Source organism: Sorex fumeus, unplaced genomic scaffold (genome assembly GCF_029834395.1).
Source record: "Sorex fumeus unplaced genomic scaffold, SorFum_2.1 ptg000063l, whole genome shotgun sequence".
NCBI lineage: Eukaryota > Metazoa > Chordata > Mammalia > Eulipotyphla > Soricidae > Sorex > Sorex fumeus.
The window spans coordinates 43,390,885-43,414,791 of NW_026606120.1; the positions used below are offsets into that span (position 1 = coordinate 43,390,885).

The window sequence follows — 23,907 nt, forward strand, 5'->3', positions numbered from 1 at the left end:
TTGGAGGCAAAAGCCTTCCTTTGTTCACTTGGTATGAACAGGGGCAGCCATTTAATGAGTGCCCCAAAATAGTTGAATGAAAAAGTTTTCAGTGAAATACATTGCTGACATGCCCAGAAAATCTCTCCTGATGGATTTATCAAATAAATTTAATCTATTTCTAGTGCCTTCTGAGTAAATTATTTTTGCTGTATGTTTTTAAAACTAAAGTTTGTCCACTTTTTTTCATCTCTCCTTCCTTCTATCTCTATAGTCTACTTTTCCCCACTTTTTCCATTCTACCCTTCTCCTCTCTCAGTATCGTAAATGCCTACATCCAGAAACTTTTTTCCCTTAGCATCTGTACTTTACTGCTCTGTTAAGTCTGGCTCCTTCACCCTTTCTTCTTTTGAGCCCATTAAAACTTTAATAAAGTTTTAAACGTTTATTAAAAGCATAAGTTTCAAAACTTATTACAGTTCATAACACTATAGGCCCAGTCTTGTAGTGCTTTCTTTACTGACTTCTCTTACTCCTCTTTAAGCAGAAGGCTTTCTTCAGGTTTTTGTCTTCTTTTCCAGAATCCAAGACTTTACCCCCACTTTTCTATTCTGCTGTCACACCTGTGTGAATAATTACCAAATATTAGTTTCTAGCCCTGGTTCTTCTCTCAGGTTTCAACTATGTATCTTCAGCTTTCTGTTAAGTACTTCTGTTTCAGTGTCCTGACTCACTTAAACTCAGAGTTGTAAAATCAAATTGTCTTTCTTAACTGCTTGCTGCTGTTTTTGTCCTTATTATTTCCTGAAGTGGTGAGCCACTGCTCCCACTGCCTTTGTCCCCACCCTGTTCTGACCCTTTCTCTTCAGTTAGATGCAAGCCCTTTGGCTTCTTCCTTGTGCTGTTCCTCTCTTTCCATTTCCCTATCTCCATCGTCATCTAGGCTCTCATCTCGTACTTGTAATATTACATTGGTACCTACATTTTTTTTTTTAAATCACTGCGTTCTCTTGTCATTCCACTGCCAAGCACCATTAATGGCTCCCCATTGCCCACAGGGTGAAGTCTAAACTCCTCAGTGTGACAGTCAAGGCTCTCTACAGTCTCCTTTCACCTTACCTATCTGACTCTAGTTCCCACCACTCCCCAGCTGAGACTTCAGGCCAGGTCAGTCTCCCCACTGACTCAACTTCTGCTAATGGTTATGTTCCTCTGGGCCAAGCCTGCCCATTCTTTAGGATCCAACCCAAAGTCCATATTCTCCAGGAGGCTTTTCTTAATACTTTAATCTGCCTGGAACTCCTGTGAATTCTCAGCACTGGGTGCCCCTCCTAGGCATTTGGCACTTAGTAATCTTTGCTTTATGTTAGTGCTAGTCTTAATGCTTTTAATGTTTTATTTGTGTCTACCTTTTTTTTCTTTAGAGCCATTTGTCTGTCTCGTCCCCCCAAATAGATTTAACTTCTTGAGAGTATGCATCACATTTTATACCTCTGCTTTAGCTTAAGTGCTCAGTAAACTAGTTTTGAATGAATGTGTTAATCGTGATGACTTTTTTCAATTTGTTTGTTCCCAGGTTAAGAACATTCCTGATGATCCCTGCCACCGTTTTCTTCTTGAGTTTGCACAATCAGATCCTTCCCAGAATTTCAGTGGGCCAAACTCAGATCTTTTCAAAGGATTCATACAGGCATGTAAAAAACAGGCCCTAAAGACAGATATAGTTGCTGGTTCCACTATTGATCAAGCTGTGAACGCCACCTTTGCTGCTCTGGTATATCGAACTCCAGACTTATATGAGAAGCTGCAAAAATATGGTAACTTATATTACAGGGAATATATTTTGATCTGAAGACCAATTACTGAGTTCTAAGAAAGCCTATATTAAGTGAAAATTTTTAAGTATTTTGAAATATACACATATTTCCACAAAAGTAGGCTGCGTATTGTTAATTCTGCTTTGCCAGCTAGATTTTGATCACTTTATATTTAGCAAATTATGATACATGGCAAGTGGGCTTCTGTTTTGTAATTAACTAGCAGATAATTTGTGATTATCCAAAATTCTCATGGAGGGCTCTTGTCTTGCATGAACCCAACCCATGTTGTATCTCCCAACACCACATATGATCCTCCAAACATCTCCTGGAGTGGGAGGAGAGTACAGAGCCAGGAGTAAGCCATAGGCACTGCTGGATGTCCCCCAAACAAAAAATCATTAAACAAAATTTTCATGGAAAACTGCCAAAACAGCCAGTGAAAAATAAACCTTTTCTTGGGTTATAATACCTACTCAAATATAAAAATTTGGGCTGGGGAGATAAGTAGGGCTAGAATGTTCAAAGCCCTGAGTTCCAGTTTCAGCACTGAATGACCCCCAAGCACATCCTGGCATAACCCTGGTGGCAACCCAAGCATTGCCAGACCCAAGCACCAAACCATTAAGCCTGAACTTGAGGGCTTACCTCTGCCAGGAGTGACACTGGATGTGGTCCCTTAAAAAGAAAGGCCCAGGTGACAGTATAGCAGGTAGTGCATTTGCCTTGCATGTGGCCGATGCAGGTTCAAACCCTGGCACCCCCTGTGGTCCCCGGAGCCTGTCAGAAGTGGTCTCTGAACTCAGAGCTAGTAGTAAGCCCTGAGCACTTCCAGGTGTGGCCATAAAACCTAAATAACTGAATAGAGAAATAGAAGAACTGGAGAGAGAATACAGTGGGGAAGGCAATTTTTTTGCATGCGGTCAGCCCAGGTTCAATCTCGAAAAGTCATATAGTCCCCTGAACCCTGCCAGGAGCGATCCCTGACTACAGCCCAGAAAGGATCTGGGGTAGGCTATGGGAAGGAGAAAGCAGGCAGAGAAAAGAGAAAGAAATCTTAGATACTTTAGTTTATCACAGAGAAAAACACAGATAAAATTCTTGCCTCTGGACTTGCAGCTTTTTTGTAGCATCATCTCTATTCATTTTCCTTTATTATTATTCTTCACCATTTCTTTTCCTCATGTCCCCCAGGAACATCATTTTTGTGTATTAGGGCTGAAATCTGACAGGACCCACAAGAAAAGAGAGTCTCTGTTCATAATCTTTCAGCTGCTCAGATCTACTTAATGATGAAGTATTGGGTTTTACAGAGCACCTGTGCAGTGTATATGTTCTTTCTGTGGTGCAGGTGAAATAAGCAGAGCGTATTTTGTTTAGCCGTCTACATTATTAAAACCATGATGACTGTCATTCATGTTATTGTTATTATCATAACACCTTTATTGCTGAATTCTTTAGTTCTCTGAATTTATTCCCTGATTTCTAGAACATTTTGCTTACTTCCTCTAAATATATGCTTTAAACCTGCTAAAACTACTTTGGGGACAGGATTGGAGTAATTTAAGGAAAAACACTCATGTGGAAGAGGATGGGCTAAGGTGACCTCTATTGAATTTGAAAAAAGAATCAGTATATAGTTTACATTTTAGTAAGAAAGATTTGTTGTCTGTCATACTTTTAGAAAATTTAGAGCTGTTATAGCATGGTATATATGTTTCAAGGTATGAAGCTTGAAAGAGAGTTAAAAATTGATGTTACTTCAGTCGCCTAAGTTTTTTACGTAAGGTTTTCTGTTGGGAATCCTTATCAAATCATGTTCAGTTATCAGTTGGAGAAACACACACTCTAGAACTAGAAATATTTCCCTGAATCAGAGTTGTTTCTAGATTACCTGTAATTGTTACTTTGTAATGGAGACAGTTTTTCTCTATTCTTTCTTTCCTACCTCTAGGAACTGTTCATGGGTTTTCAGGACTAAGAAGAATTTTGGTCTTTGTCTAGCTAATTTATGCATCTTGTCTAAAATTGGTCACCTTTGAGGTAGGGAATTAGCTCAAGTGGTAGAATATGTGCCTGACAAGTGCAGGGCTCTTGAGTTCAAGTCCTGCACAGTACCTCATCACCCTGCACCACTAGGTGTGACACCTATAAAATATAAATTTAAAAAATAAAATTGGTCACCATTTTGGGTCAGAGATATATAGACAGTTATTCAGTTGAACACTATAAGCTGCTTGAGAGCAGGGTGGAACTCGAGTCTGTTGAATTCCCAGAGCTTGGCGTAGAGCCCAGTAACATTCTGGGTATTCAGAAAATATTCGCTGTGTTACACATTGGTTCAACAGAGGACTCCATACTATTTTAGTTTATTATCCTTTGGTTTTTACATGAAGAGAAGGGGTAAGCCTCCTAGGTCTATCTTTTAAAAAATTTTGTTTGTTTTTGGGTTATTTTGAGCCACTCCCAGCAGTGCTCGGGGTTACTCCTGGCTCTACACTCAGGAATCACTCTTAGTGGGGTCAGGAGACCATATGGGTTGTTGGGGATCGAACCCAGGTTCGCCATGTGCAAAGCAAGCATCCTAGCTGCTGTACTATTGCTCCAGCCCAATAAAAAACAATTTTTTTTAATCATGAAAATAATAGCCTTTCAATGTATTGCCCTCCCATTGATCGTCGATTTGCTCGAGCGGGCCCAGTAATGTCTCCATTGGAGACTTTGTTGTTACTGTGTTTGGCATATCGAATACTCTCGGTAGCTTGCCGGGTAGAAACTCAAAAAGTCTAGGAAAGCTTAAAATAATTCTCAGCTAGGGGTGGTTAAAAAAAAAATAAAAATAATTCTCTGCTATAATCTGACCACTTAGCATCTCGCTTTTGTACTTATACATATATATTTATAAATATATATAAGTGTATATATATATTTGATTTTTATCTCGGTATATTTATAATCATCATGGTTTTAATAATGTATACTCTATTTTTTAAAATGTCTTATTTTTTTAATTTACAATAATGTATTCTTTAAAAATAAGACAATTTTGCCTTCTTTAATTGCTATATATTATGAAGTTTATATGTCTTTTGCTTAATTTTAATATTGTCTCTCAAATTTGTGTGCGTGTTGTGTGGTTTTTTACATTACATTTTTAATGCTTTCTTCACTTAATGTGTCATTTCAGAAATTGTTAGTTTAAAATAACTCAGAGCAATATTGCAGAGTATTGATGTTGTGACTTACAAAGAATTTTTCCCTTTATTCTCTATTGAATCAGCAATATGTGAGTCTCAGGGCAGGGCTTTTTCTTTCTGAGATATAGAACCTGCTTTGTACTTAACGTTGCAGTAGTTACTTGTGTTGACTGAATATAATTTCCTCTCTCCTTTCCCCAGTAAATAGTGGGGGCAAGGCAGCCCTGAGTGAAGAATTTGCACAGGTGTATTCCTTAGCAGATGGGATTCGAATATGGATGGTAAGATTTTTCCTTTTTGTTTGATTTTATGTGTTTTTAGTTTCCCCTCTATATCATGGAATTATAGTCTCAAAATAATAACTTTAGGAATAATTATTTGGGAAGAGGATGTTGGACCACACAGAGAAGTACTAGGGTTACTTCTGGCTCTGTACTCAGGAATTCTCTTGTCAGTGCTTAGCGAACCACATTTGATGCCAGGGATCGAGCCCGTGTCGACAGCATGCAAGGCAAATGCCCTACCCACTGTACTATCACTTCAGCCCCATCTTTACAATTTATTTTTAAATCTCATGTTTACTGCCATGAAAAATAAAGCTTACTATCATGAATAGGTGTAAAATAATTTAGAACCCCACACTTAGCAATTCCCCCTCACCCGAAATGTTCCCTATTTGATAGAACAAACATAAAGAACCTCCCAAGTTGCACTTAAAGGTATTGTCACTCCCCTGGATCCTTCCTAGGGGACACTAGTACCCATTTTGGGAAAGTCTGATTTAGGTACTAGGCAATCCTTGACTCTTTCAGGCAGGGAAGAGGCCTCTCATATCTGAATTGTAGAAAAGTGGTTCTATGACATTATGGTGGCAAAATACCTGGTAAAACAACAGAATCACCAGTTGGAGAAAGGATAAAAAGATTAATGGCAGGGTGGCCAGAGAGATAGTGTAGTGGGTGAGTACTTGATAGTCCTTGTCTTGCACACAGCCGACTCAGGTTTGATCTCTAGCACCCTTTATGGTTCCCCACGCCCCGCCAAGGGTGATCTCTTAGTGCAGAGTAAGGAGCAAGCCCTGAGCACTGCCAGGTGTGACCAACCCCCACCCTCCCCCCAAATATTATGTTGCTATGTAATTCTATTTTAATATAATATACTGTAGCATAATGAAAGTAAGTAAAATAGAGAGAGAAATGTCAGTGTTGATGGCTCTCACAAGTATGAGGATGAGGGAGTGAAAACAAGTCATAGTAGAATGTAGCATGATATTCCATATATAAAGCCTAAGTGTAAACCAACTCTATATGTTACATAAATATGTACTGACATTTCACAAATGCTTGGAAATGATAAACACTAAATTCAGGAGTGTTATTTTTATTTCTCAGTCATGAAGATGCATTCTTTTAAGTCATTATTTTAAAATATATTCATATGCATGTTTATTATTGTATAGTAATTGAGGAAAAAAATCTTCATTTGGTAGCACTGCACTGTAGCACTGTCCTCCCATTGTTCATCGATTTGCTCGAGCAGGCCCAGTAATGTCTCTGTTGTGAAACTTGTTGTTACTGTGTTTGGCATATCCAATATGTCACGGGTAGCTTGCCAGGCTTTGCCATGTGGGCGATATACTCTCAGTAGCTTGCTGAGCTCTCCGAGAGGGGCAGAGGAATCGAACCTAGGTTGGCCTGGCCAGCCACGACCGCTATGCTATCGCTCCAGCTTCATTTGGTAGAGGATGGATGCCCTGCCCTGCTCTGCCCTCCCGTTGTTCATCGATTTGCTCGAGCGGGCCCAGTAACGTCTCCATTGTGAGACTTCTTGTTACTGTGTTTGGCATATTGAATACTCTCGGTAGCTTGCCGGGCTCTCCAAGAGGGGCGGAGGAATCGAACCCAGCTCAGCCGGGCTGGCTGCGTGCAAGGCAAATACCCTACCGCTGTGCTTTCACTCCAGCCCTAGTAGAGGATGGATAATGAGATTAACAACAAGAGACTAATTGTAATAGTAAGATGAGGAGATACTTGGGAGATAAAATATTAGACTCTGTAATTGTTGCTAGTGATAAATAAATGAATATGGAATGTAGGGGTGTTCCCATGTTTGGGTGAGTTGGTGGGCATTAGAAACATTGACCAGACTGGGAGAAATGGTTTTATATCTGGGAGTTTGGTTCAGGACTTGTTGAGTGTGAAGATATCTAGTTTGAGAATATGAATTAAATAACTGATACTGGGCTAGAGTGATAGTACAGCAGATAGGGCACTTGAACTGCACAAGTCCCACCTGGGTTCTATCCCCAGCATCCCATATGGTCCCCTTAGCACTGCCAGGAGTAATTCCTGAGTGCAGAGCCAAGAGTAAGCCTTGAGCACCACAGGTGTGGCTAAAAAACAAAATGAAACAACAGCAAAAAAAACCCTGATACTTTCTGAAATTATCACAATAAATAAGGACAACTTCATGTCATTGATAATAGTTTTTAAAATATATATATTTATTTAAGAAACGGCATTGGACAGAATTTTAAATTATTAAGAACATAGTTGGTGCCCGAGATACATTGAATAGATAGAAAGAGATCAAAATTAACAGGAGCTCTCAAAAGAAACTGGAAATTGTCATCAGAGTAGCAGGAGGAGCATCAGAAGACAGAAGAGTGTGTTGTGAGGAGCAACCAAGGCAAGTTCACGAAAAAGGGTGTCTGATAGCCAGCTGCCTTAGATTAAGTAAAAATGATTTGGCAGTTGACAATACATATACATTGTAGATTATGTTTAGCAAAGGACAGAATTGAACAAAATGCTGCCTTTCTCTCCAGGACCTTCACAACAGGGGTTGACTGCATGCAAGGCAAGATCCTTAGTCTTTGTACTATCTCTCCAAGTCTAGAATTTCCAGTGTAACATGACAAGGAACTGCAACTCAACTTAGGGAAAAATATAAACTCAATTTTGGCTGAGTTGGATATACTCTCAGAATGCAAGGTTTTTTTCTTTTCCCTTTGGCAACAGTGGAGAAACTCAGGGCGTCACATATGTAAGACAAGTGACTCACATAGGCAAGGCAAAGCTATAGCTCCAGGTCAGTGCAAGGAGATTGTTACAGCAGAAAATCAATACCATTATCTCTCACTTAGTGCTGTGCAAGCTTTCTGAAGACTGTTTTGGGGCCTTATTTGTTAGTGCTCAGGACTTACTCCTGTCTCTGAGCTCACATATCACTCCTGGCAGGGCTGGGGGACTGTATGCAATGCCGGGGATTGAACTTGGGTCATTTGCATACAAGACAAGCTCCTTTCCTATTGAATACTATCTCTCTCACCCAGGACTTTTACTTCTTATACACCTCACACAGCCTTCTTGAGCTGTCAGTTCTGTGACCCAGGCTGTGATTCTTGCCTGGTTTGGTACCAGTAGCATCATTCTCTGCCTTGCAATCTCAGCTTCACTCAGAGGTGACCTCTTGTTCAGAGTAGAATAGAGATCAAATTTTGGTCTGACCTGTGCTGCAAATCTGTAGGTGTCCCTAACAAGACCCCTGTGCCTATAGAGTACAGCTTCTTCATGGCCACTAGGTTAATTTTATGGGACAGCCACTCCAGCATTCATGTTTAAGAACCTTTTAAATAATAAGGTTCACTGTATCACAGTCATCCTGTTGTTTGATTTACTCGAGCGGGCTCCAGTAATGTCGCCATTCACCCCAGCCCTGAGATTTTAGCAGCCTGTCCTTACTCGTCTTTCCCAACTCTGCCATATTGGAGGTTTTTTCAGAGTCAGAGAAATGAGAGTAGTTATTCTTAGGGTTTTTGGCATATCGAATATGCCACGGGTAACTTGCCAGGCTCTGCCGTGCGGGCAGGATACTCTCGGTAGCTTGCCAGGCTCTCTTAGAGGCATATATTTCCCTCTATGATTTGTTGCCTACTGTTTCAACCCCATCAAATATGGTGTGGTAATTATGGAAAATTATAATAAGGTTATGGACACAAATCACCCAACATAGAGTCCAAAGGAAGGTGATTTGATTGGCATACCTCTACACTGCTTCAAAGCCTGGCTACTTCTAGAACAAGCAGAACTAGCTGAGTCCAGTTTTTGGCTGGACAAAAACTGGGAAGTTCCCCCATAATTATGCTTTTGAAGTAGTTTTCTCTCACTGCCCATGCTGCCCTGATGCCCTGTCCAGACAGCATAATTTATGTTTATGTTCAAATCCTCCCCTTCTCCAGTTAGAGATGAAGCAGAAGTTGCTGATGCGCCTAGGCGATGAGACCGAAGATCAATGCGGATTGGAAGCTGTTGCAGAGGCAAACCCTGAGATCTTGGGTAAGTGTGATAACTCCAAGGGATGTTGTAGATCTTCTCGGTTCATTGCATAGGAAACCAGAGACCTCTCTTCTTGATTATTTGAGTCAGCACAATATTGCTCTAGGGAATGTAATATAGACACTAAGTATAGTTTCCAAGACTTTGTCACAAATAGAAAAAATAGTAGAAAGGAAGAATTGTTTATTAACATGATTTGAATGAAGCAGCTTTCTAATTATTTCTCTAAGGGGAATAAGGTATTTTTAGAGTTATATCTTGTTATATTTTTTAATGTATTCACACTTTTAAAATGTAGTCAATAATATAAAGGAATTACTGTTAATTTTTTAAATGACATCATGGTGATATTTTATGTATTTATTTATTTTTTGCCCTTTTTTTGGTCACACCCGATGATGCACAGGGGTTACTCCTGGCTCTGCACTCAGGAATCACTCCTAGCCGTGCTCAGGGGACCATATGGGATGCTGGGAATCAAACCCGGGTCGGTCGCGTGCAAGGCCAAGGCCCTACCCGCTGTGCTGTCTCCCCAGCCCCTATATTATTTTTTTAAATGTGGAAGTTTTATTTTTGGTTTTGAGCCATACCTGGTGGTGCTCAGGGCTTCCTTGTGGTGGCTCAGCAACTATTAACATGTGCTGGGGATTGAACCATGGTCAGCTGCATACAAGGCAAGCACCTTACCTACTGTATTGCCTCTAGCCCATGGAAGTTTTAATTAAGGAACAATGTCATAACTAGGATCTGTATGGAAATAATCTAGGAATTGGGTGGAGATGAAACAAATACTAATAGGGTTGATGACACTTTTTTATGCTGGACCACAGCCAGCAGTGCTTTGGGACTTTTCCTAATTCAGTGCTAGGAGTTCACTCCCGACTGTACTGAGCCATGTGCAGTGTTCCGCAGCATTGCACCTGGGCCACCTGCATGCTCAGTGTGTACTCCAACTCACTGAGACATCTCTCCAGTCCCAAAGATTGGGTGAGGGGTAGATGGAGGAGTCCTTTCCCTAGTCTCCAGACATGTTTTAAAATGACCACTGTGACTTTTTACATCATAAACCTTTTTTTGTTGTTGTTTCCTCCTTTTTTGTTGCTGTTTGCTCAGGGCTTACTTCTGGCTCTGCACTCAAGGATCACTCTTAATGGGGCTCAGAAAACCATTTGGGGTGACAGGGCTTGAACTCGAGTTGGCCACATGCAAGGCAAGCGCCCTGCCCACCATACTACTCTCTAACCCTGAAAAACTTTTTTTTACAAAACTTTTTTTTTTAAACTTTGACTTATTGAATATAGGGTATTGTCTGGGGTGCCAGGGATTGAATCCAGGTCAGCTATGTGCAAGGCAAGCACCCTTCCTGCTGTACTATCACTCTAGACCTAATGGCACTGTAGCACTGTCCTCTCGTTGTTCATCGATTTGTTCGAGCAGGCACCATTGTGAGACTTGTTGTTACTGTTTTTCGCATATCGAATACGTCACAGGTAGCTTGCCAGGCTTTGCCGTGTGGGCGCAATACTCTTGGTAGCTTGCCAGCCCTCCAAAAGGGGCGGAGGAATCGAACCCGGGTCAACCCCAGTCAGCCACGTGCAAGGCAAACGCCCTACCCCCTGTGTTATCGTTCCAGCTTTCGATAGTATAGATTATGTTCTTTCTGAAAACAGGCAGTACATTTACCTTTGTTTTTTTTTTTTTTCACTATCCTTTTTTGCATTTAGCAAAAGAATGTATTCAGAAGAGTATTCTATTATTGAAATTTCTGCCTGTGGGTGTAAATTCTAAAGAAAACTGTGACAGATTGGTGACTACAGATGAAACTGCTCATCTGCAGCTACTTGACAAACGTCCGAGGACAAGCTCTGTGGTGGAAGAGCATTTCCAGGCTTCACCACCTCCCGCAGAGGCAGCTTCCTCTGCTGCGGGAGACAGTTCTGGCTTGGATGTGCAGACAAAGATGCCTGCCAGTAATGGCCCCGTGACCCCAGACATGACTTCTGCCCTGACTGAAGAGCCTTCATCACCCTCCACACCCACCAGGCGGCCTCCTTTCACTCGAGGGCGACTCCGGCTGCTCTCTTTTCGGTCCATGGAGGAGGCCAGATTAGTGCCCACAATGAAAGAGAAATACCCGGTACTGAAGGATGTCATGGACTTCATTAAAGACCAGTCACTCTCACATGAGAGGTGAGTCCAGCAGTTTGGTAATACTTCTAACTCTTTTTTTTTTTAAACTATAGGTACTCAGGCTAGCTAGAGTTTTGAAGTTCATGTTGAAAATGAGCCAAAAGCTAGGTCAAGATTTGTTTTAGAATGTTCACTTAAAATAGTGGGTCACATTTTTGTCCTAATAAGTATTTTTTTATTTTAAGAGTGTACATTATAGGCACATATGCTGCCCAGAGCCCATGTGTTGCTTGCGCCCACAAGGCCGATCACATGTGGTGCCCGAGCACATGTGTCGCCCGCATCTCCCCTCTTGAGATGTGTACTTTCATGTTTTTGTGTCTAATGCTAGGATGTGTGTAGGGGCTCTCTCCACCCTTGCAGAAGCCCGTGTTCTCTCTTGAGTACATTATTTTCTTTCTTTCTTTTTTTTTTTTTCACCACACTCGGCCATGCACAGAGGTTACTCCTGGCTCTGCACTCAGGAATCACCCTTGGCGGTGCTCGGGGGACCATATGGGATGGTGGGAATTGAACCTGGGTCAGCTGCATGCAAGGCAAACGCCCTACCCACTGTGCTATTGCTCCAGCCCCTCGAGTACATTACTCTCTCACTCTCTCACCCTCCACACTTTAAAAATCCTCCAAATGAAACTATTTATTTTTTTTAAAAAAGGTGTACATTATAATACAGTGTCTGTAAATTATATTGTAATACTATACTATTTGGGTGAAAAAAAATTTGGTAGCTATCACAAATTTGTCTTCTGTTAGTCCTAGAAACTTAGGATTTCATATTTTCTGTCTAAATTTTTTGTTAGTATGAATGTACATCTCTGGAGGCATGTTTTAAATTTGTCTTCTAAGAATTAAAACTTTGTTTTTATGAGAAAGAAAAGATACCAAATTCCTTTTGAATTATTTTTCTGTGATGCTAAGGATTCACCCCAGTTCTCATTCACATAAGGCATATGTTCTGATGTTGAACCATATCCCCAACCCTTAATTTCTTTTATTTTGGGAGTATGGTGTTGGGACCACACCTGGCAGTGCTCAGGGGTCACTCCTGGCAGTGTTTAGAGGACTCTTTTTATATTGTTGGGGGTCAAAGCAATGTCAGTCTTCTGCAAGACAAGAATTTTAACCTCTATAATATCTAGCATCTTCATAATTTCTTTTTTTTTCTTTCAATAGTTTTTTATTGAATCACTGAGATAGCTCCTTATAAAGCTGCTCATGATTAGGTTTCTGTCATACAGTGTTCCAGCACCCATCCATCCACCAGTGTACATTTCCTGGCACCAGTGTCCCCAGGTTCCCTTCCATCACCCCCCACCCCCACCCTCTGCCTGCCTCTATGGCAGTGCTTTTCCTCCCTCCTTCCCTCCCTCCCTCTCTCTGTCTCTGTCTCTCTCCCCCTCCCTCTCCTCCCTCTCCTCCCTGTCCGTTCTCTCTCCTCCCCACTTGTGGGTATTGTGGTTTGCAGTATGGATACTGAAAGGTTGTCGTGTATATCCCTTCACCTACTTTTAACACTCAGTTCTTGTCCAGCATGATCGTATCCAACTATTATTGTTGTACTTATCACTTCTTTATTTTACCTAGCCACCGCCCCACACACACTTGTAGATTTCAACCATTGACCGGTCCTCCTATCCCTTGTTTTCCCTGACCTTGGATATTAGTCTTCTACTATATATTTTTATATACCACAAATGAATGCAGTCATTCTTTATCTGTTCCTCTCCTTCTGGCTCATTTCACTCAGCATGATACTTTCCATGTCCATCTGTTTATAACAATATTTCATGACTTCATTTTGCCTAACAGCTGCATAATATTCCATTGTGTTGATGTACCATAATTTCTTTATCCATTCATCTGTTCTTGGGCACTCAGGTTGTTTTCAGATTCTGGCTATTGTGAATAGTGCTGCAGTACCTTAATAATTTCTTAATATGGGTTTTTGGCCTTTTAGGTAATTGTTGTGAACAGATTTGTAATGCTGTGGATTAATGATAACAATAATAAACAGGTGTTAATATACTTCCAGAATTATATTGCAGATGCCTCTGAATATTTTCTTTTTAATAATAGAATTTTGATGGGAAATATGTTTTCTTTTGTCCCAGCTCAAGAATTTTTCGAGCATTCATGACTTGAGTTCTCTTTCCAGCATCATAAAGGTTCTTTCCTTGAAGAAAGCCCAAGCCCAAAGCATCCTTGAAGCCCTGAGGATAATTCAGTATTGTTCAGAATCCCTTGGACAGCCTCATTGCTTCCACCCACCGTTTATACTTTTCCTTTTGGAGCTTCTGTCCTGCCAGAAAGAGTTTACCAAGTAAGTACAATTATTAGTATATAAGGAATACAAACAGAGTTGAAAAGAGAATGGGAGAAAGATGAAATGAAGAAAGAAACAATTATCATGAAAAATTTATCCTGAAAGGGAAGTGGAATAACATAGTATTTAGAATGGATGTGGAATAATTTCAAGGCTTGTAAGTTAGAGTAGGTGTGTCAGCTAGTGGGAATGAGTCAGTTACCAAAGAAAACTTGGTTCAGAAAGAGATGGGATATTGTAGTAGCAGGTACATTAGAAGAAAGAAATCTACTAGTAGCAGGAGGAAAAGACGTAACAGGTATGTATGCAAGTTGATTCGTAGATTTTGTGGTGCTCAGATGAGGATATTTCTACATGATAATTTCTCTTTTAAAAAATACGGTATAGGTTGGAGAGAGAATACATTGAGGAGGGTGCTTGCTTCTTACATAGCAGATCCAAGTTTGATACCTAGCACCACATACTGACCCCCATATCCACCAAGGGTGATCCCTGAACACAAGGCAAGGAGTTAACCTTGAGCGTCACCGGTGTGGCCCAAAAAGCAAACAGAAGTATAGGGATAGTCATCTGCTCATAGTGAAACTTTAAGATAAGGTTGTAGTAATTTGCTGACAGGTACAAAGGTTTCACATAGTGAAAATTGAAAAAACTCATTCATTAGCTTGCCTGTAAAATTTGAGGGCCTATTTGAGGATTATAGTTTTGGACTTCAAGTTGTTCTAGTTGGTTTAGTTGTGTGGTTATTCCTTCAGCAACATACAATTGCTTTGATATTGGTATACTATTTCTCAAGCACATTCATGGAGAGAGAAAGCATTAAGGGAGCTGATGTGGGGATGGAGCGACAGTACCGTGGGTAGGACATTTACCTTGCACACGACCGACCCGGGTTCGATTCCCAGCATCCCATATGGTCCCCCGAGCACCGCCAGGAGTGATTCCTGAGTGCAGAGCCAGGAGTAACCCCTGTGCATTGCTGAGTGTGACCCAAAAAACAAAAAACGGTGGGGGAGCGGGAGCTGATGTTTGTTTATGGTGATACGTCATGGAATCTAAGCTGGTGTGGAACAAAGAATAGGAGCAGTGGCTGGAGTAGGGATTGGGATTGAAAGCGCAATGTGGGAGTGTGTTTTAGAGGTAGTGTAATGAGAGGCTGGGGTCAGAATAGGGTTCTCAAGTCAGGACTTTAGAGGTAATGGCATAATTGTAATGACAAGGTTAAGGGTATGACCATCAGACTCGGATATTTAAGGTGGTGGAGATAAAGAGGGCAGGGGACTCAGAATAAAGAACTGAGCATAATTCCCATGGTGTTGAAGTCCCAAGGTGACCAGGATCAAGGTTAGAAAAAATAGTGAAAATGATACTAAAGTTAGCAAGGCAGGGGAGGTCTGCCTGTGTGGAGAACATTGAAAAAGGTAATTTTTGAAAAGTACTGAACACTATATCTGGCACTAAGTGGTGGTGGGATGGGTGATTTTTAGCAAAGAAAGATAATCATCAAGTCATGCTGTTGGTGCGGGCAACCTTCTTGATGCAGGCAGATAGATTCACTTGCCAGTTATTTTCTAAAGTTGATCTAGCTTGTACATACCTAGTCTCTGTGCCACTTCATGCAGCTTGCTTCTTTTCCTTGTAAGGAATAATGGTTAAGTAAATTATGTTGTTATAGTAACTGAATTGGTGATTTCTTCTCTTTCTAGTTATTTTGGACACTTGGAAGGCTGTGGTGCAGATCTACATAAACAAATTCGAGACACTTACTATCAACTTGTTCTGTTTTTGGTCAAAGCAATTAAAGGATTTAACAGCTTGAATGACAGGTACCGAATGACTATACTATCCAGAAAATAAGTAATTCTCTTCTTTTGTTTGCTTGTGGTAATGGGGACTGAACCCAGGGCTTCTCACATGCAGGTTTGTGCTCTGCAACTGAGCTATCTCCCTGACCTCACATTAATTATTTTTTTTTAAACAGAATGCATGTTCAGAATTGTTTCTCCCAGGCTTTTATCTCTATGGAGTGTAAGTTTTCTTAAACTAGGTCTTGGTTTATTTCAGATTGTATCAACTGTTACTTTCAATTTTTGATGAGTTAATGGCATCTCTTATTGTCCCCTGAGGTCTGAATGCAGAGTCAGGAGTATCATCAGGTGTGGCCCCAAAACAAAACAAACTTGAATATAAAAGTCATATCTCAATCTTCTCCTTAGTAAAGGAGAAGATTGGTTAACAAATAAACTTTTCATTAAATGATTCTCTTGCAGTCCTAAATTGCACTGCATGACCTTGACTAATTTGCTTTTTTTTTTTTTTTTGGTCAGGGGGTCATATTTTTACTCAGATCTGAGTGTACTTTGTATACTCAGACTTGTACTATATACTGTCGCCTAGGTCGGATAAAAACCTTACTGTATGCTACAAGAATATTTTACTTAAGCCATCCTTTGAAGAGAGTTTGTATGGCAAATGAGAAGAAAGGAAATACTTAGGAACCCAACCAGCAATCTGTAGTTCCCTTCTCTTTCCCACTTACAAATAAAGCTTCTGACTTGTGTTGTTTCTGTCATCTCCACTGGAGACTGGCAGCTTTGATAATTTTCACCTTTATTGCCTTGTTAGGTCCTTGCTGCCTGCTTTATCCTGTGTTCAGACAGCTGTGCTTCATCTTTTGGATATGGGCTGGGAACCCAGTGATCTCACCTTCTTTGTTGATATTCAGTTACCAGAACTCCTCATGAAACTGTCACAGGAAAATATAAGTGTCCATGACAGTGTGATCAGGTAAGAAAAGAGTCTTGCGCTCTATAGGTGCTGAAGTATAATAGAATATAGGGACCCTAGCCCCTAGCGTGGAATTTAAATTACAGGGGACTAAACTTTCCATGTAATGTCCTGGCTTAGCCTTCTACTAGTTGGATAACCTTGGGCAAGTTATTTAATCAACCCCTCTGTGCCTTAGTTTCCTCATCCTTAAGAGCTGGAGATAATAATGCTACAAACTTAGTAGGATTGTTTTGAAGAAAACATGAATTCTAGTTCTAAATGTTTGACACTATATCTGGTGCATAGTAGTGCTTATGGTGATGGTATTATGAAGTCAGAGATAGGGATACTAATATAATTTGTTGAATCAGAGAATCCTTTTCAGTATTTTGAATTATGCTTATATGTGATTTAAATCACTATAATGTCTTCACACCTTACAAAAAGGTAAAGTATAATAAAGAAAGATGGTGCATACTTCGGTTTTTTCTTTCTACATTGTTTTAAGAGGGTGGGTTTCTTATGGGGCTAGAGCTTAGTGCAGTGGGTAGGGCGTTTTCCTTGCATGCGGCCAACCCAGGTTCAATTCCTAGCATCCCATATGGTCCCCCGAGTACCACCAGGAGTAATTTGTGAATGCAGAACCAGGAGTAACCCCTGTGCATCACCAGGTGTGACCCAAAAAGCCAAAAAGAAAAGAAAAGAGGTTAGGTTTTTGGGCTTTATCTTGGTGCTTAGGGTTACTCCTGACTCCTGATGGTTCTGGGGTTTGAACCCAGGCTTTCTGCATGCAAAGCTTGCATTCCAGCCCTGTGAGCTATCTCCTTGGCTTTTCTACTTTTGATGAATATGCCTCACCACTTATATGTAATTATATGTAAGGATAAAACAAGGTGAGATCCAAAGAGATACCATCCCCCTCAATAACAGTCTTGTTACATTACCAGTTTAATACGTAGCCCAGAATTAAAGTATGAATGGACTTAGAGTCTTTTTGGTAGAGTGCATGAATGTGGATTTGTTGGCTAGTATTGTCAGCAAATCTTTTTGTTTATAACTCTAGTTGCTAAAGCAAAGTGTAAACCAAAATTATGGAAATTTATAATTTTATATCTCAAGGGAACCCCTTTATTTGAAACTGAGCACCAGGATTAACTATATCAAGATCTTAAAAATAGCCAGGGGGGAGCTGTAGCTATGGCACCACCACATTCTATTCTCCTGTTGATCTCACTAGGGTATAATGAACATTACTTCTTTTTCTTCACACCCAGTGATGCCAGTGCTGAGGGCTCAGTACTCAGAGATTACTCCTGGTGGTGCTTAGGGAACCGTATGGGATGCCAGGTATTAAACCTGGGTCAGCCATGTACAAGGCACCACATGCAAGTCAAACATCCTACCCGCTATACTGTCACTCCAATCCCATACTGAGCATTTCTTTTTGTTGTTGTTTATTTTTTGTTTGGGAACCACATCCAGCAATACTCAGGAGTTACTACTTCTGGCTCTACACTCAGGAATTACTCTTGGTGGTGTTTAAGGGACCATATGGAGTGCCAGGGAGAAAACCTGGGTTGGCTGCTTGGGAGGCAAGTGTTACTATCACTCCAGCCCCAGCATTTATAAGTCAGAGAGGTTTTTTTTTTTTCCCCCTGAGCCTCACCCAAAGGTAAAACCCTCAAAACACACGGCCTTTTAGGGCTTTAACTTTTATTAAATCAGACTTTTTTTTTGTTTTTTTTATTTTTGGGGTAACACCTAACAGTGCTCAGGTGTTACTTCTGGCTCTGCACTCAGTAATTATTCCTAACGGCGCTCAGGGGACATACAGGATGCTGGGGATTGAATCCAAGTTGGCAACATGCAAGGCAAATGCCCTACCCACTATATTATCGCGCCGGCCCCAAATCAGACTTTTTTAACAACCATATTATTTGCCCTAATGTCTGGCACATAAAAGCTACCAGTATTTATTGAGTTGAATTATGCCGTATAGATACAACTTTTCAAGCTCTTAATGTTTTGTTTCTTATAGAGTGCCCTGGAAAAGACTTTTACCTTGTATTTATTTGTTGGTATACATATACACACACTCATAGACACACATACATGTGTGTCAAATATTTAAATGCCTATCAAATACTGAAAATACTGGGACTTCTGTTGTATTTTGTGGGGGGCGTGAGGGGGGCACATCTAACAGTGTTCAGGGATTATTCCTGGCTCTGTATTCAGGAATCATTCCTGGTGGTACTTGGGAGATCATATGTGATGCCAGGGATTGAACTGATTTGGCTGTGTGTGAGGCAGGCTCCCTACCTACTGTATTATTTCTTGGGCCCCTAAATACTACGACTTTGAATATCAAATTGATGGCTCCTCCTAAGTTTAGAAGTGCCCCATATATCCAACTCGGTCTGCTAACTGACATTTACTCTGATTGTTGGAGAAGCATGCTTTTCTCTCTTTATGTCCTTTTTCAGCCAGTGGAGTGAAGAAGATGAGCTTGCTGATGCCAAGCAGAATTCAGAATGGATGGATGAGTGTCAGGATGGCATGTTTGAGGCCTGGTATGAAAAAATAGCCCAGGAAGATCCAGAGAAGCAGAGGAAAGTAAGACCTCTCAACAAGAGTAATTTGAAGTGACTTGCTAGGAGTTCAGAGAGGAGAGTCTGTGGGGGTGGGGGGAGGGGGGTTGCTACTAGGCTCTCTCCTGACAGGGCTCCAGATGGCAGTCAGTCCTTAGTGAACTGACTGTTTCAAGCATAGTCTTTAACACCAGGAGCTCTGAATCCTAATTTGACTCAGTCACAAACTGGCTCCCTCCTGTAGAACTTGACTTAGACACACACACACACACACACACACACACACACGCACGCACGCACGCACGCATGCACGCACGCGCGCGCACGGAGTCATGAAACTGAAGTATAATGTTAAGTGCCAGTTTATTAATTTATAGCAAGAAGTAGATTTGCTGAGTCTGGTGTCCCGCACGAAGCACTCTCTTCCTGTGGCAGCAGCAGGGAACACCATGTTTCTGTCAGAAAATTGTACCCAATTCAACTGGTAAACATATCAGGCTTGGACAATCTGCTGTAACCATCTCCACATTATTTCTTTATCTATCACCGTACTCTGTCAGGCATCTGCTGCCTCTAAGTCATTCATTTTTGTAGTTGTATGTGCCTACTGTGTGCCAGTTGCTTGTTCAAAGAGCTCCTCTGTGATTGATCCTCCAAAACAGCCTTTGTGAGTTTTCTGTCTTTTATGTTACTATCTTACTGGAAGCCATTTTGTAGTTACAAGGTGACTTGGCAGATTTGCTCTGGTTTGCTGCTGTTTAGTGACTTAGTTATTTAATTCCCTTATTTCTGGGCACAAATAGAAATTACATTTAACTTCACGTACTTTGTATAACAACTTGTGTCCTCATGAAAAAGTGTCCTTACTGTCTCTCCAGAAAGTTTTCCTTTGTTGATCCCTAGAAACAGTGATCTTTTTGCAGTATTATCTGTGTCTGCCTTTGTCTAATCAGGCAGCCACACCAAAGATCATCTGGATGTTTTTGACTCTTCCCTTGTACTGAGCCCCATATGTAGCCATTTCCCAAGCTTCCTCCTTTTGGCTGCCTTGAATGCATCTCTGCCCTCCTTTCTTACTGCTCAGTTCCACTGTTTTTACCTGCCATAGGTGTACTTGAATAGCTCTGTCATGGTCAGTTTGCCTGACTCTAGTCTTGGTCCTCTTCAGTTTGTTCTTCTGGGGATGGGAGGGGGATGGGGTTTGGGCTACTCCTTGCTCTGTGCTCCAGAATCATTCCTGATAGTGCCAGGAATTAAGCAGGTGTTGTCCATATAACAAGTCAGACATGTTGACATCCATACTATCTCTCTGGCCCTTCAGTCTACTCTTAATCACCCAAGGACATTTCAGAATGCTCTAATCTGGTCATACCACTCTTCTATATAAACATTGTGACTTTTTCTTTGATTGGTAGCTTTTTGGCTAGTATTTGAAACACTTTATGGCTTAACTTTTCTTACTTTATCTGGTTATCCCTCCTAAGAAAAGTATGCTAGGTAGTGAATCTTTTGCCTCTTTTATTACTATTGTTTTGCCCCTTATTGTCTCATCTAGTACATGATATTCTTCCTATCAGACCAGCCATCATACTTACTCGAAACCAACTAATAATACATGCTATCCTAAAGTTGATATCTACACTGAGGAATTTTCTCCTTTGAAAACCTAGCACCAATTGATATTCCTTTGTGTGTTCTCTAGACTTCTCAGATTTACCTGTCAGCTCCCATATTATTAAACTGTATAGTGTTGTCTGTTTGAGGGAGTGGCCCCACAAAGTTCCTTTATCTTCTCATCTTAGCCCCTAGTACAGTGCCTGGAATATTTTGAGTATATAGTGAAGGGTGGGTTGCTTAATAGATAATTGTAATATTTGGAACCCTGTTGGTTAATTGTGTTTATTTTACCTTACAGATGCACATGTTTATTGCTCGCTATTGTGACTTGCTAAACGTAGATATTTCTTGTGATGGTTGTGATGAAATTGCCCCCTGGCATCGCTACCGGTGTCTACAGTGCAGTGACATGGATCTCTGTAAAACTTGCTTCTTAGGTAAATTTTGTGATCTGAATATGTTGTACTCCAAAGTAATAGTCATTTCTGTCTTCTCTGTTCTTATCATTTCTTAAATTCCCATTATGCTAAATAAAAATTTTGCTTAATGGTATTCTCTGACCTGTTAGCAGAGGGCAGTTTTCTTGCATGTGGCTGATCTGGGTGCGATCCTTGGCACTTCATATAGTAACCCGAACCCAGCCAGGAGTGAATCCTGAGCTCAGAGCCAGGAGTAAGCACTCAGCACTGTTGGGTGTGGCTTTAAAGCAAACAAACAAAAATCACTGGCCACCAGTGAATATATTGAGTGTCCAGGAAATTGAATTTCCAGGAAATTGTTTTTCTACCTGAATCATTCAATGATTATATGAAGTAAGAAGTACTGACAAAGAAAACAAACATCACAACATCTTACGTGCTCTTGACTTATAGATGCTGAGCTAAAGTATCAATAGTAGTGAGTAGTTGGATGTTCTTTATACCCATGACCCGGTCATAAAAGATACAGCCCACATGGCTGGAGAGAGAGTACAGGAGGCAAGGAATAGCCTTGTTTCTGCCAAAGGGTGGTTATGATGGGAATTAGTCATTTATTTCATCAGACTCTGTTATATTGGAAGAGGAAAGGCAGTCTATAGTACCATTGCTAAGAAGTTCTGGTGCTGAGATTATCATCACAAGCTCAGCCACCCTGGTGAAAGCCCTTGGTGAGAAGATCCTATGGCCCCTGCTTACTAAGCCGTAAGTTGGTGACAGTCTTCATACTGATAGCAGTTTAGATTTAGAAACTGGCCCGACCAAGAGCCTTTTACTCAGTCCACCTCACACAACTATTTTTTCCTCAGGTGGGGTGAAGCCTGAGGGCCATGGGGATGACCATGAAATGGTGAACATGGAGTTCACTTGTGACCACTGCCAGGGCTTGATCATAGGCCGGAGGATGAATTGCAATGTGTGTGACGACTTTGATCTTTGCTATGGATGCTATGCAGCAAAGAAATATTCCTACGGGTATGTCTCAGATGGTCTCTAGCCCTCTTGTAGCCTTTTCTGTATGTATTCCTTTTCTGTAAAAGGGGATTCTTATAAAAACATTTTTTTTACAAAAATCTCAAATATACCCACAACTAAAGAGATGAGTACAATGACACCCCTTCGCCCCCAAATTCAGATCCCACAGTCAGTACAGTTCTGCTGTTTTGGTATGTGTGTTTGCGCTCTCTCTCTCTCTCTCTCTCTCTCTCTCTCTCCCCCCCCCTCATTCTCTCTCCCTTCCCCCTCCTCCCCTCTCTCTCCTCACTCCTCTTCTCTCTCCCCTCTTTCCTCTTCTGCCTCCTCTCTCTCCCTCTTTTGCTTAGTGTCTGTCTCCCTTTCCTCTCTTCCCCCTTCCCTCCCTCTACCCTCCAGAAACATTATAAAAAGAGTATTGTTTCCCGGAACTTAAGAAAAACTTCCAAAACACTTTAATAAACAAACACATTTTTTGGTTTTTTTTTCTTTATTAAAGTTATTTTATTTTTTTTAACTACATGTTATTGAAGTACTGTGATTTATAATACTGTTAATGACAGTTTTATGCATACCTCATTTGAACATTACACTCAAGACAGAGTGCCCACTTCCCTCCACCAGTGTCTTAAAGGTTCCTCTCACCCACCCTGCCCCCAGCCCTAGATTACAAACTTTAAATTATTTTCTTACTACCTACTTCCTACTTCAGATCCATCTCTAAATTGCAAGCACTGGGGCCAGAGCAATAGTACAGCGGGTGTGGCACTTGACTTGCACATAGCCAGTCAGGTTTGATCCCTAGCATCCCTCTGGTCCCCTGAGCTGCCAGAAGTGATTCCTGAGTACAGAATCAAGAGTAAGCTCTGAGCACCGCCAGGGGTGCCCCCAAAACAAAAATGAATTAGACATTTTTCACACATTGAAAATACTATGACCTGCAAAGTGTCACAGTAAGAGTTATTTGTCTCAGATAAAAGCAGCAGTACTAGAGCATAAGCATGTTGTAACTAGGCCTCTTAAACTTTCAGCTGAGTGGCTTTTTAAAAAACAAGATACATTAAAAAAAAAAAAAGAGCCAGAGTGATAGTACAACAGATAGGGCACTTGCCTTGTATGTGACTGACTGGGTTTGATCCCTGGCACTACGTATGGTCCCCTGAGCCCAAATAGGAGTGGTCCCTGAGCACAGAGCCACGAGTATCCCCTGAGCACACCAGGTGTGGCCCAAAAATACAAGAAGTTTTTTTAAATTGGGGGGACAGAGTGATAGTACAGCAGGTAAGGCACTTGCCTTGCACATAGCCAACCCAGGTTCGATCCCCATATAGCCCCCCAAGCCCACCAAGAGTGATCCCTGAGTGCAGAACCAGGAACAAGCACTGCCAGGTACGACCCAGGAACAAACCCCAGAAATGAAGAATTGTTACCTATCTTGGTTTCTATAGCTAGTCTTCTGGGGGTTGTAAAATCCTGAATGTATGTACCAGGTTTGTGCTCATTTCTTTTTCTGAGGAGAAGACCCTTTCCTGTCTTTAAATTTTTTAGTAATCCCAACCTAGAGGTAGCATCTCCAGTTGTGACCAGCACAGACTCCCAATAAGCCCTGTTTTCCTGTTTGGAGCCTCACAAAGACCTG

At 41.1% G+C, this 23,907-nt stretch overlaps 1 protein-coding gene across 1 annotated transcript in view; it reads left to right on the forward strand.

The window, feature by feature from the left end:
- The window catches only part of ZZEF1 (zinc finger ZZ-type and EF-hand domain containing 1), a 144,281-nt gene that overhangs the window by 81,114 nt on the left and 39,260 nt on the right, over positions 1 to 23,907 (forward strand). Inside the window, exons 26-35 of the mRNA XM_056127447.1 lie at positions 1,556 to 1,796; positions 5,195 to 5,274; positions 9,234 to 9,330; positions 11,055 to 11,520; positions 13,676 to 13,840; positions 15,550 to 15,669; positions 16,469 to 16,630; positions 19,099 to 19,228; positions 21,119 to 21,257; positions 22,106 to 22,271. Of these exons, the coding sequence (XP_055983422.1) occupies positions 1,556 to 1,796; positions 5,195 to 5,274; positions 9,234 to 9,330; positions 11,055 to 11,520; positions 13,676 to 13,840; positions 15,550 to 15,669; positions 16,469 to 16,630; positions 19,099 to 19,228; positions 21,119 to 21,257; positions 22,106 to 22,271 (1,766 nt within the window). The remainder of the gene's footprint in view (positions 1 to 1,555; positions 1,797 to 5,194; positions 5,275 to 9,233; positions 9,331 to 11,054; positions 11,521 to 13,675; positions 13,841 to 15,549; positions 15,670 to 16,468; positions 16,631 to 19,098; positions 19,229 to 21,118; positions 21,258 to 22,105; positions 22,272 to 23,907) is intronic.